Raw genomic sequence first — 14,200 nt, forward strand, 5'->3', positions numbered from 1 at the left:
CAGTGTGGGGTCTGGGGGGCAGTGTGGGGTCTGGGGGGCAGTGTGGAGTCTGGGGGGCAGTGTGGGGTCTCGGGGCAGTGTGGGGTCTGGGGGCAGTGTGGATTCTCGGGGCAGTGTGGGGTCTGGGGGGCAGTGTGGGGTCTGGGGGCAGTGTGGGGTCTCGGGGGCAGTGTGGGGTCTGGGGGGCAGTGTGGAGTCTGGGGAGCAGTGTGGAGTCTCGGGGGCAGTGTGGAGTCTGGGGGGCAGTGTGAGGTCTCGGGGGCAGTGTGGGGTCTCGGGGGCAGTGTGGAGTCTCGGGGGCAGTGTGGGGTCTCGGGGGCAGTGTGGGGTCTGGGGGGCAGTGTGGAGTCTCTGGGGCAGTGTGGAGTCTGAGCTCACGGTTTAAATGTCACAATCTGCCACTTAAGCGCTGTTTCCAATTGTCACGACCATCCTAAAGTCAGACATCGACTGAGGGGACTTACTTTTAGTGTCATTTAAGAAGTAATTGGCTACTTGGAAGAGGAAATGTTTTAAAAGTTAAAGGTGCACTAAAAGCATGCACGGCTGCTGGAGAAATATCATAAAAGATATCTTTAATGTGGACACTACGTCCTACAGTGAAAAACCACGTACACGGGGCGGCCTCCACCCAGCTGCCACGTTGCCAGCACATCGTCAGCCAGGCAGCCTTAGTCCTGCGGCACAGTCCTCAGCTCCAGGCTCTTACATTCTGCTTAGTAATTATGGCTCAGCAAGCATGCCACCAAATCCTCTGCAGCCCCAAGACCGGCAAGCACACACGAGTAAGAGATGCAAGCCTTCTCACCAATAAATACATCTTAACAATGCAATCCACCTCCACCTGAGCGCACTGTTTTCACGTAGGAACTGTCTGGTTGTGGAACTAGGGCAAATGCACTGTCTTCACAGTGGAACTCGGGGCGTTTTGTCTAAAAATACAGCATGTTTGGGCAGGATAGAATTTCTGGTTTATTTGCCTTCACCCGAGGGTTGCTGCACACATTCACAGCGGTAATAGACTGCAATTGGGTATTCCAGCTGTGCTTTGCAGCCCCAGCTGTTCTCCTTAGTGAGTGGGTGCCCTTGCTGGCTGGCCCTAGGGCTGTGACTTGAGAGGGACGGGGAGGCTCCTTAGTCCCCATTTTCATCACTGGCTTTCTCAGGGATGACTTCCAGGCTCCGGCGTGGCTTCTGGGCCTCAGAGTTTTCCGTGCCTGGCTTGTTCAGCCCACAGGAAACAGCCGCATAGTGAATCTGCTTCAGATTCTCCAGGGTCTCATTCTTAGCATATTTCAAAAGATCCGCTTGTCCCTAGAACAAAACATGCAATTAAACAGCATTAGACAGGCATGGCCACTGCTGGGCTCTCCAGCACAGACATTCTGTGGAAATACAAGCATCCTGAGTTTGCAAACAGGTATCTGAGGACATCAATTCTAATAAGAATGAGCTGTGTTGTGGTTCCAACACTGCACTCCACAGAGGTCTGCCTTTCAGCACCCTCCACTTAAAGCAGGGCCACCTCTCTCTGTGTGGACTGCTCGAATCAGATGGAGACATTCCCTCGTGGGGTGGGGAGCTGACAATACTCATGACATCGCCGTGCAGTGTACAGTCACCTTTCTAAATACACAGCAAAGCACCCCAGGAAGGAGGGAGACTTCATCTACTCATAGTGTGAGGTTACTGTCGTCATCGGGGGAGCCGTGGTGTGGGAACACGGAGCAGATGCTCACACTGCAGTCAGGAAGCAGAGAGCAGACCGGAAGTCAGGCTGGACCATAAAACCTCAAGCCAGCCCTTCACTGATCTTTCTCTAGCAAGGCTCCACTTCCAAAGGTCACACAGCTCTCAGAACAGCACCACCAGCTAGGGTGTCTTATGGGCACATTCACATTTAAACTATAACACACAAACAATATGCAATTCCTTGGGTAGTATAGATTGCTCAGCGGTGTAGCTGCCTGCAAATTTCAGAGGACCCTGGTGATCAGACTTCGAGAGTCTGTCATACTCCTGTAAGTAACACCAGTAAGTCACTGGTTCATCCAACTGCACTTAGAATCATTTCTTTGGTTCATCACCACCCTGTTTACCAGGAGTGAAAAAGGATTTCCGCATGAAAAACCATGCGGCAGTACCAAATCAGAGAAGCAGGCACACAGTAGTGGGCAGCCCTGCACGCCCTTCCCCAGACTCACCTGGGGATGACATCTCACGCAACCGTACTATATCAGAACCACGACACGACATTTGTACACTGTGTCCCTTAGATGTATGTTACTTTATCTCATGCAGTTAAGACACAGGACTAGCCCAGTGCTTACAAAGGTCTCTCATGGACGGTGGGTCCGTGGATTTGTCTACCTCGTCACTCTTGGCTCTGGGCTGCCTTGTGCATCTTGGGTACTGAGGAACACTTTCTGTCTTCATTCACACACCAGCAGTACCCTCCACTGTAACACCAAAAATGTCTGTGGCCTTGCCACTGAAGCCGTCCCTCAGGGACGGCTGATGACGCAGCACTTACAGCCCCACTGGGCAGAGGGCTGCCATGGTGCTCCCTGTGGACTCCACACGTCTCCTGCCCGTCACTGACAGCTCTTCCTAGTTCTACCCTGGGACTTCTGTTCCTTCTGTACTTTTTCTTTTTGAGACGGGGTTTCATGTGCCCACACTGGCCTGTAACTCACTATACAGCAGGGGCTGACGGGGTCCTCACCCTATCTCAACCTCTGGGCTGCTGGGATCCCATCTGCTCCTGGCTCCTCCTCCTCCTCCTCCTCCTCCTCCTCCTCCTCCTCCTCCTCCTCCTCCTCCTCCTCAGGCTCCCAGGTTATCCCACTGTTTCATGATTCTTCCGTAGTTTGCTGTTTACTTGCTTTTCTTTATACTTAGGGTCTCATTTCTCCCTCTTTTTTTTTTTTTTTAACTGCCCTTAATGTGTATTTCATTTAGAAGAACTCTGTGTAACCAGAGTTTGGGGCAGCTGCAGAAGACAAAGGGGAAAGACCCACCTTGCCTGGTCATCAGGAGACCCATTTTCCAGCCTTACAGAGACATTTAATTAGTAACTATAAATAGGTGTCCCTTCACGAGTTAACCTAGGGGGCTTCCTCTTTATGACCCCTCTCTGTCATCACACTCATAGACTGAAAGTCTACAGTGGGGAGGCCTCTGCATTTTTTCTTTATTAAGAAATTTTTATTCATTTTACATACCAACCACAGATCCCCCTCTCATCCCTCCGCCCACTCCCCCTCAGCCTTCCCCCCTCAACCCATTCCCCATCCCCTCCTCTGGCGAGTCAGCAAAGTCTGTACATTCAGTCCAAACCCCTCCCCCTGCATCAAGGCTGTTCGAGGCGTCCCACCATAGGTAGTGGGCTCCAAAAAGCCAGGGATGGATTCCTGTCTCCACCTCCCTAGCACTGGGATTAAAGGTGTGCACCACCGCCGCCGCCGCCGCCGCCGCCGCCGCCGCCGCCGCCGCCGCCCGGCTCTGTTTCTCTTTTAGACTGGTTCAATTTCGTGTAGCCCAGGGTGGCCTTGAACTCCTGATCTTCCTGTTTCCTCCTCCCAAGTGCTGGGATTAAAGGTGTGTGCCACCACTGCCTAGTCTATGGTTAACTAGGCTAACTCCACCCTCTGATCTCCAGGCAAGCTTTATTTGTCAGCACACAAACAAAACATCACACAACACCCCCCAGGCCCTCCAGCAGGGGCATCCCATACCACAGTGACCCTAACACATCGGTGTCACCCAAAGTCTGCTGCTAAAGGTAGGTAGCATCCATCCTTGGTTCTGTATGGACTTGAGCAAATGTGAAAAGGCACATACCCATCTCTGCAGTAGTACGAAGTCGTTTCTTATCTGAGAAGCACATCCCCTCTGCCGACTGTCCTCCACACTGTCTCCAGCCTGCTGTCTCCATGCTCTGACCTTCTCTAGCATGCTAAGCGGCTGGAATGCTGGAGGGAACAGCATTTTCAGGTTGCTGCCATCCACTGAGGACACTGACTTAAGGTTCCTCCATGTCCTCCTACAACTTGACAGTACTCTTCTGTTTTTTTTGTTCGTTTGTTTGTTTTTTTTTTTTCACTGAAATACGGTACCTACCAAAAGACATCTTGGCTATTTCCACATCTTGACAATTATTTTTTTTAAAAAATCTACTATAAATGTCTTTGGGCATAATTTCCCAAGTCATTTTAATAAATACTAAGGAGTGTAATTCCTTTATGGTGTTGTTAAAACATGCAGTTTCTTATAAAACGTCAAACTTTCCCAAGGCACGTTCTGACTTCAGCTGGTAGCGGATGGGATTCTCGCTGTTCTGCCTCCAGCCAGTGTTTGGTGCTGCCACTCACTGCTTCAGTTTTGAATAATACTGAAATCTATAATAACGTGATTTTGAGTCTTTTCCTTTGCCTTCTGGACATGTGTTTGGTCTTTTGAAAGTCAGACTGGCTTGACTCCTGACTGACACGTGAGAGAACTCCAGGTATTTGGAAAGGACTCCTTTAACTGACATCCTCTGCAAGGATTTTCTTGCAATCTGCGTCTTCCTTTGGCAGGGTCTTTCACAGAACAGTTTTAGTTCTAAGGAAATCAGCCCTACCAGGCCTCTGATGAATTGTATCTAGAGTGGCCTGTCTGCGGATATCATTGTCACACTCAATACTGTTGAGCTTGTCCACTGTCTCCTTTACAGTTCTGTGCTTCCCCTTCAGATCCAGTCTGTTCTGAGTTAGTTCTTGCGAAGGGTGCATCATGTGCCCTGATGCAGCTTTCAGAAGTGACGTTCGGTTGCTCAGGACTAACTGCTGAAGAGTCTTTGTTCATTGAGGCACCTCTGTTCAGTCTACTGTGTTCCTTCGCTCTGTCTGCAGTTCTGCTAATACCATGGTTTCTTGATTACTATAAAACTTCAGTAGACTCTGAAGTCAGGTACTTACAACCCCTTCCCCCAACTTTAATTATATCACTACAGGATTTTTTCTCCTTAAATGCTGCATTGGCTATTCTGGGTGTTTACATACAGTTTAGAATCAGCTTGTTGGTATCTGAAAAATAAATGGCTGAGATTCTGGTTTGAACTGTAGTGAATTTACAAGTCAAGTTGGAAAGAATCAAGATCTGGCCAACACTGACTCACATCTATGAACACCATGATGGCTAATTTTGGTTGTAACTTGACTACATCTGGAAATCAACTAAAATCCAAGATGCTGGGCACTCCTGTGAGCGATGTTCTTAATTAGATTATTTGGAGCAGGAAGACCCACAGCAAATCTGGTCCACCCCTTCTGGACGGAAGAAAGGAACTTTCCTCCTCGAGTACTTGCCCTCACACTCACGGGAAGTCCGTTTACCCTGCTGCTGGGGCATTCCTTCACTGACATGAGAGCTGACTTCTCTGGTATCTATCCGACTCAAGCCCAGAGGCTCTCCAGGAATCCTCCGGAACTCCAGCACCAGACTGGGACTGGTGAGACTTCTAGCTTTGTGGACCAAACCATCACCAGGCTCTGGTCCTTTCCAAAGTCCACTGTTGGACTAGCCAGACCTCATCCTGTAAGGAGTCTAAGGAACCCCTTTTCATATATATAGATCCACCCTGTCCATCCTGTTCCTCTAGAGAACACTAATACCAACATGAAACATCTCTGCATTATTAGTCCGTGTGGATCTTTTGTCAGCATTTTATAGTTTTCCTCACAGAAATTTAATATGTATTTTTCTAAATGGATACTTAAAGATTTTACTTTTGCAGGTGCTAATGTAAATAGCAATGTGTGTTTAATTCAAATTCCCCTCTTTGTTGGTGTATAAGAAATGGAGAGATTTTTGTATAGTAACCTTGGAGGCTGCAACTTAAAAAAAAAAAAAAACGGACTTCAGAGTTTCTCACAGTCAGCTTCGGTTGTCACCGTCACACATTGGGAAGAGGAGCCACAGCCGAGGAAAGGTCTCCACCAGACTGGCCTAGGGCACGTGTGCAGCATTTCTTCATCGCTAACTGACACAGCAGGGCCAAGCACAGAAGAACGGCGATTCGGGGCTGTGCTGAGAAACAAGCCGAGCAAGCCAGGAGGAACAGGCCAGCAGCAGCCGCTTCGGCTTCTGCCTCCAGCTCCTGCCCTGGCTTCCCCTGATGACAGGCTGTGTGACCCAGGAACTGAAACCAACCCCTTCCTCCCCCAAGCAGCTTTGGGTAATGGTGTTTATCAGATGTCTTAGTTACTTTTCTATTGCTGTGATAAAACATCACAGATGAAAGCCATTTAGGGAGGAAAGGGTTTATTTCATCTTACAGCTTGTAGGTTATTGTCCAGGGCGGTCAGGCAGGAACCTGGAGGCAGGAGCTGATGCAGAGGCCACGTAGGAGTGCTGATTACTGGCTTGTTCCCCCTGGCCCGCTGAGCCTGCTTTCATTAGCACCCAGAACCACCAGCCTAGGAGAAGACCTGCCCACAGGAGCTGGGCCCTCCCACACCAATCACCAATGAAGAAAATGCACCCCAGGCCAGTCTGGCGGGGCATTTCTCAACTGAGGGGCCCTATTCCCAGATGAGTCCAGTTTGTGTCTAGCCGAAATCAAAACTAACCAGTATATCACAGCAACATCAAACAAACAATGCAGTTGCAGGAATTTTCACTTATTCTTTCAGATGCTGTGTATAAACAACTATCTCACCACTGAACAAAACCAGGTCTTTTCCCTTCACATTACTTGTGCCCTTTCGCTTCCCCTTTTGTCTCACTGCATTAGCTAGGATTTCTACTACAGTGGTGAAAGCTGGTGACGTCATGGCATTGCTGATTCGTGCCAGAGTATCTATCATGTTAGCTGTGGGCTTGTGTAGGTACTCACGCTGGTGTGCATGTCCCTCTCTCTTCCACTTCACATCACACAGTAGCGAACACCATGACTGGGTGTTGGATTCCATGTCAAGCATCTGCATCCACTGCCTGACTATGCATTTGTCCTTCTTTAGTCTACTAATGTGTGGTATCGCATGAATTAACTTTTGTAACCTGTGTCAGCTTTGCACAGCCAATATAGATCCCCTTGTTTGTGACATAAATTTTTGCACTTTCACCTACATCCAGTGAAAAATACTGGTTTATAGTTTAGGACTTTCTGTTCCTCTGGTTTGAGTTTTAGGATAACCCTGGCCTTACAGAGTGAGTTTTGGAAGAATATGCTTTTCAAGGAATCGGCCAATTCCCTGTATGTCACCAAGTTTGTGTGCACAGAATGCTTTATGATATTTCTTTGATATCTTAATGTCCATAGGATATGAAGTCGTTTTATTTTACCCAGTAATTTTTGTCATATCTTTTCCCCCTCAGCCTAGCTAGAGGCTTACTGATGTTATTATTTTTTATTAAACAGCTTTTTGTTTTGTTGACTCATTTACTGTTTTCAACTCTACTGATTACTACTTGAATATTACTTTTGCTAATGAAAACCCATTGGTCTTCAGTGAAAATCCTAGCTGTAATGCCCTCTAGGGCTTGACATGTTCCAGACTGAGCTCGGACCCGTGTTCTCCCCCACAAGCTTCCCTTCAGGAACAGCAAGCCCATTCTCAAAGTCGCCGCTCTAATGTCAGCACTGACTCCTGGGACCACTGCAGCCCACGCACCTGCAAGCTCAGCTTTCAAATCAGGTTCTTACAGCTTCTCGCCACCCTCACACCCACCGCTGCACTCTAAGCTACTGACATAAAATTTCTCTAACCTTAGGACAGGAATATTCCTTACTCTCTCCCTTCAGCACGACAGTCGGAGAGATTGAACTATGATCCAGTCACAACATGCCTTCTCTTAGCTTAAAACCCTTTAGTGGCTCCCCAGGGGCTGGGAGTGAGGATCAAAGCCCTTGTTTGTGGCTGAGACCTGCCCCACAGCTGGCATTTTACCCCCAAATCCCCTGCCTTGTTCACTTAGCCCTCACTATTCTAGGCTACTGAAGCCAGCAGGTCCTCTCCGTGCGAGCTTTACATGTGCAGACTGAACCAGAGCCCACTGCTACTCCCTGACCTCCTGATTCAGGTCATGACTCTGAATTTTCCTTTTCAGTACTCCCCATCCTGACAACTCCTTCCCAAACCAGAACTCCCACCTCCGGCCCACAGATCTCCCTACCCCTCTGCTGTACACTTCTCAACACTACGACTACCTGCCATGCTTTGGGCTGGGGCTTTGAGGGTTTGTTTTGTTGTTTCCTGATCACTGCTGGACCCTCTTAGCCTAGAGCATTACCAGTTATATGGTAAAGGATCAGTAAGTATCTGAATGTAAAGTAAAAACATGCAGTTCTTCTCTAGAATATTCAGTTTTGTCTTTCTCTGTGACTGTACCTATGACAGACACTTCATTCTTAATGTACATTGGAATAAGAAACCTAGGTTTTGTTGTTCTTTGTCAGCCTATATATAGCATGGTGAAAAAGAATTTTAAAAACAAAACCCAAGGCACAGAATAAGGTGCAATAACAGGGTTCTGGGCTGCTTTTGTTTCCCTAATATAGGTGGGTCATTATGGCATTTGAAACAGATCAATCAATCAAACAGATCAACTACTATCCCTGAGGCAGAGAAGGAGCTCAGAGGCAACGCATCTAAGTTTGGGGCAGCTGAACTTGGCCCTGATGCTGTTCTGTGTGGTGTCTGAAATGAACTACCGAGTTCCGCGTTCCAGTGACAAAATGAGCGATTCTGAAGAAGGCAGTGCTCGCTGAGGCAGCGGCACAGGCTGTGTTTCAGAGCCCTCTCAGAGCAAGGACTTTAAAACCACTGCTGACCGCTGACAGAGGCGAACTGGTTCTGAAGACTCTGCAAGCTGGCTCTACAGTGTTTCCAGAGGAAAAACTCAAACTGTATTCTGTTTCAAACTCACAACTTCTTTGTTTTTTTCTATTTCGTTTTCATCTCAAAAGAACTCGAATAAATTTCGGTCCAAATGTTGAAGGTTCTCACTTTGACACACAAAGTGACCTTTAAAAGATGGCGCTACAAGAATTCTACCAGACTTCACTGATGAACTACAACCAATCCTTAAGCCCTTCAAAGAAAGAAAAGCAGAGGGGTTACCCCCAAGGTCATCCTGTGCAGCAAGCAATGCTCTACTACACCAGCCAGGGCAAGACACGAAGAACAAAGTGACATCTGGTGAATACAGATGCAAATATCTCCAATAAAATACTAGCACATATCAAGAAGAACATCAACCACGATGGCTTTATCCTGGAAATGCAGGGTTGGTTAGAGATGCATAAGCCAATAAATATAATAAATCCTATCAATGAACTTAAAGACAAAATCACATGATCATCTAAAAATGGCTAAGAAATATCTAAAAAAAATTAATCGTCTCGAGCAATTAGGGAAATGAAAATCAAAACAACTTTGAGTGTTCATCTTACCCCAGTCAGAATGCCAAAGATCAGCAAAACAATAGAAAAAAAAATGCTGGAATTCCAAAAATGTTGTGGAAAAAGAGGAGCCCTCATTCACTGTTGGTGAGAATGCAAATTGGTGCAGCCACTTTGGAAATCAGTGTGGAGAATCCTCAAAAAGCTAAAAATAAAACTACCACATGACCCATTTATTTACTCCTTTGTGTATGCCTCAAAGACCTAACACTCTACTCTAAAGTTGCTTAGCAATGTTCATTGTCCCCCATTCACAATAGACAGAAAATGGAAACAGCCTACATGTCCTTCAACAGATAAATGGACAGGAGACTACGGTGCATACACACTATAGAACACTGTCCAGTTGTAAGGAAAAAAGAAACTGAAATGTACAAGTGAATGGATGGACCTAGAAATGATTACACTGAGTGTCATAACCTAGACCTACAAAGACAAACAGGGCATGCTCTCTCTCACCGGTGCGTCTTAGCTCCAAATCTTCCTGTGTGATTACACAACATGGAATGAACACAGAACCAGGCCAGTGTGAAGAGACCTCAGATGTTAGGGGGCGGAGCTGAGAAGGGGATACAGGACACAGGTGGTCAAGCGGGAAACTGGACACACTAGGATGGGGGAACTAATACAGAAGGAGAAGGAGCAGGGGACAAATCACACGATGTTTGCTTGATGAAGCCTCAACAATCACATGATAGTCTCCAGAAACACATGTATGTGTGTGTACATATACACATATATGTATTGTATGTTATTTGGGGTAAATATGAAATAACATGACTTCTTAGGGCTTTTCCAAACATTTTTGGCATAATTTGTTCCTCTCCCTAGGGCCTCTAGCAAAGAGCACAAAAACACCCTGCTTTGATCTTCTTGTCCACTGGGAGCTCAGCAGACTGTGGCAATCCTCCTCAATACATCCATTTCCCTGAGATAATTCCAAATTAGGCTCAGGCCTGGACAGCACCCAAGTCCAGGGAACATAGACTACTACCCAGTTACACTCAGGTCTAGTCCATGTGCTGGCCGCTGCCTGGTGACTAGATCTGTATGCATCTAATTTTCCCACAACAGAACTGGGTTTTATCTATCCTGTAGGTCTCCAAGAGGCCATGCATTTGTGTCACTCAGAGATGGTGGCATGCAGTGTAGTTGCTATGCTATTTCTCATCTGAGTGTCTTCTGCAATATAAACCAGACAACTGCAAAATCCAACACACATCTCACAACAGGACATACAAGTCAAGTTGACAGAAGTGGCCTTTCCTATTCTGGTTACACAATTTTACCAGGCAGTCACACCATGATGCCTTCTAGTAAATATTTTATGCTCACTGCTTGTAGGAGATGGGAGGCTCATCTACAAAGTGAGTATGCTTCAATTTGCTACATCATAGGCATTGAGAACCACAAGCCAGATGCCCAAACCTCCTTTAAGAGCTTTGAACAGGAACAGATCAGCGGGTGGCAGGTATCAGGGACGTGTAGAGAGAACACAGAGAATGTTTAGAGCACGGAACACAGGTGCAGATCTTGTGTGATACAATGATGGGCACAATCAAAACATGAAGTTATACAACTTAAATGTGTACATGGTATGGCTCGGGGTATAGTGTTTGCCTAGTAGCTGTAAAGCCCCAGGTTCAATCCCAAGAACTGAAAAAAGGCAAAATGATGGGAACATGTTGTTAGAGATTGTTCAAACCTATTTAAGGCATAACAATGAGTGAATTCTAGTATACACTATGGACTTTGAACAATAATGGCATGTCAGTGTAGACTCCCTGATGACTTCAAAGTGTACCACTCTGGTTGGTGATGCTGCATGCAACAGACAGGGTGTGGGAAACCTTGAAATCTTCCTCTCAACTTTGCTATGAACTTAAAAAACTGCAGTAGAAAATAAAAGACTTTAAAAATGTGGGAACTATGGCCGGGCGGTGGTGGCGCACGCCTTTAATCCCAGCACTCGGGAGGCAGAGCCAAGCGGATCGCTGTGAGTTCGAGGCCAGCCTGGGCTACCAAGTGAGCTCCAGGAAAGGCGCAAAACTACGCAGAGAAACCCTGTCTCGAAAAACCAAAAATGTGGGAACTATTTAATGTTTTCTTTACTTTTTTTAAAGATTTATTTGTATGTGTATGGTATCTGGCCTACAGGTATATCTGTGTGCCATGTGGTAGCAGTATCTGTGGAGGTCAGAAGAGGGTGTCTGACCACCTGGAACTGAAATGACAGATGTTTGTGAGTTGCTACGTGGGTGTTGGGACTCAAAACCAGGTTTCCTGAAGAGTGGTCCATGCTGAGCTACTGCTCCGGCCCTTAGTACATTTCTTTCAGCCACATTGAAACTGGCTCAGAAGGCTCTCGATTGTAATTATAGGAGTAAGTCTGAAGCCACAAAGCCTACGCTATGTCAGAGACCAAACAGCAAAGGCTTCTGGGAACACTAGCCATCATTTACTGAGTGCCTGCCTTGTGTCAGGTGCCGGAGTCAGCATGGTAAAGACTGCTCATGAGTCTCCCATGTCTGTGGAGACACTCTTCTGCCCCTAGCTGATAGCAAAGAAGCTGAATTTAGATGAGTTAGGGACTTTGGCCAAGGTAGAATCTGAACAGCGAACTACACTGAAATACACCTCGCTTTCTATGTGTGGGTCTCATCTTCCTTTCAAGCAAATGTGAGCCCCACCTCAAGAAAGTTGAACCTCACTCACTGAAGCAAATGAAATAGAATTTCCACCATTTCAGAGTGTGGACATTGCGGCATATACATGCTTCCTGTGACTTAAATACTGAAGCGGAAATAGAGACTTCCAGCTCTGGTGTGCTGAATGAACACTGGGTGAATAAAACAGTGGGCTGTGGGAGCTCCGGCTACAGGCTGGAAAGCATCCCTCACCATCCTCTCACGAGGGAGGCTAATGCCAAGCACGGTACCCAGCGGAAGGCCCCCTATTGGTCAGGCCCACTTTCCACTGAAGCCTCACTAAACCTCGAGCTGGAAACAAGATCACTCAAGATCAAGCAATCCACAGCTAGAGCAACAGATACATGAGTTTCTCCAGGTGTGAGAACTGTCCAGATGTGCCCTATGTCTTTCACCCTGTGGCTTTCCCACACAGGCACTCGTGGCTGACAGAGTGAATGTGCATTCCAAGTGACAGGACTCTGCTTGCTGTCTACCCAGTTATGTCCTGTAGTGGATGGCTGTCTGTCTATGGCCATGAAGCCCCGTCCCTAGAGATGCAGCAGGTCTACCTGCCTATGACCTTGAAGTACACGCCCCGGGGGTGTGTGGCCTCTCAGGGACACTTAAGACCTGAGATGCACATAGGCAGTTCCTCTTTGCTCCCTTGTGGTTTTGGATGCTGAGACGGACTAGGCGGAAGAACAGCATGGGACTGTAACTCTGCTTTCCAAGACCCTACGATCAATCTCCCATGCTGTAGTGAGTTTCATCCCCAAATACATTCCTTTGCCCTTTAAGCAGACTCCGTGGATTTCTCTCTGTAACACCCTACAGCAGCTCTGCCCCGAGGAAAGAATGAAAATGATACACTGTGTTCCAGCTTATTTCAACTGTATGGTGTAGCGTCCTAGCTACACAAGGATGGCGGGCTCATCTTTACTCTTGAGTCTTGAGACTCCTGCCCTCACTCTGGGCTCTTAGCTAATCTGTAGTTATCCTCCAACTTACCAAAGCTCTGTATGATTTCAAATTAAAAAAACCAATTTAAATCCAGAAGAAATGCCATTCTCTCGAGAAAGCAATTCCCTCTTTTCTTCACCTAAGACGGAGGTTACTAGGCAGCATTGTAGAGGAGGTAGTAGGAGCTAGGCCTGGACAGGAGCAGGAAAGGATCCTGGCAGGTCCAAGGAATGTCGGGAATGATGCCTTCCACCCAGCAGCTGCCATGTCCCAGGAAATATTACACCAGAGTGCAGCCACTGTTGGGTACCATTGTATCTGAACTACAATGTTTTCTCTGCTGGCTCCGACTCATTTCCGGTCATGGATCTGTCATGGTAGGGCAGGCTCACCCACGGGCACAGCACGGGCATTCTGGACACAAGTGGGAGGAGTCTTCAGAAGCAGCAGACTGCGGAAGTGAGGGAGGGGTGGCCAGATCAGCTCTGCCCCGCTCAGAGCTCTGGGGAAGCGGCAATCCAGGACCCTTCCCTCACACCGGCAGCTCTCCCACCTTCTGTGGGAGCGCCCTCACAGGAGGCGGAGAGTTCTCTCCAGCACATTCTGTGTGATCACACAGTACAGTGGGAAGGTCCTTGGGCATGTGCCATGTTTTAAACAGATCAGAAAGAGCAGCCTGCCTAACGACCACCACTGTTTGTTTTCTTGAGCCTCTCTACATTTTCACACACTATTTAAACAGGAAATTAACTTCTAGTCAAGTATAGCTTTCCAGAAAAACTGGCAACATGTGATATCACTGGTAATACAGTAACTAAAACATCTGAGAATTAATACTTAAAGGCAAAAAGAGTCATCCATGGGTCATCACATCAACTTTTGGAAAGACAGTCTTCAAGTTTCTAAGGTAAGTACTGAGCCAAGGGTAAATGAAGAAAATCTAGATTATGTCTGTACAGACACCATCTGGTTTATTGACTTATTTTTGGCAGAAGTCTTATGTTCCTTGAGAGAGTGAGTCTCTAATTGCTTTTGGAGTTTCCTTCCTCTCCTTGTTTCTGAGGGTAGACAGTGCAGGACTGGGGGAAGCAGCTGGGCATTT

At 47.1% G+C, this 14,200-nt stretch overlaps 1 protein-coding gene across 1 annotated transcript in view; it reads right to left on the reverse strand.

Annotated features, from left to right (window-relative positions):
- Nucleotides 1-545: 545 nt before the first annotated feature.
- Nucleotides 546-14,200, reverse strand: part of Plcl2 (phospholipase C like 2) — a 183,709-nt gene continuing 170,054 nt past the window's right edge. The window contains exon 6 of the mRNA XM_028882507.1: nt 546-1,314. Coding sequence (XP_028738340.1) covers nt 1,135-1,314 — 180 coding nt within the window. The 3' untranslated portion in view covers nt 546-1,134. The remainder of the gene's footprint in view (nt 1,315-14,200) is intronic.

Source organism: Peromyscus leucopus, chromosome 16_21 (genome assembly GCF_004664715.2).
Source record: "Peromyscus leucopus breed LL Stock chromosome 16_21, UCI_PerLeu_2.1, whole genome shotgun sequence".
In the NCBI taxonomy this organism is placed as follows: domain Eukaryota; kingdom Metazoa; phylum Chordata; class Mammalia; order Rodentia; family Cricetidae; genus Peromyscus; species Peromyscus leucopus.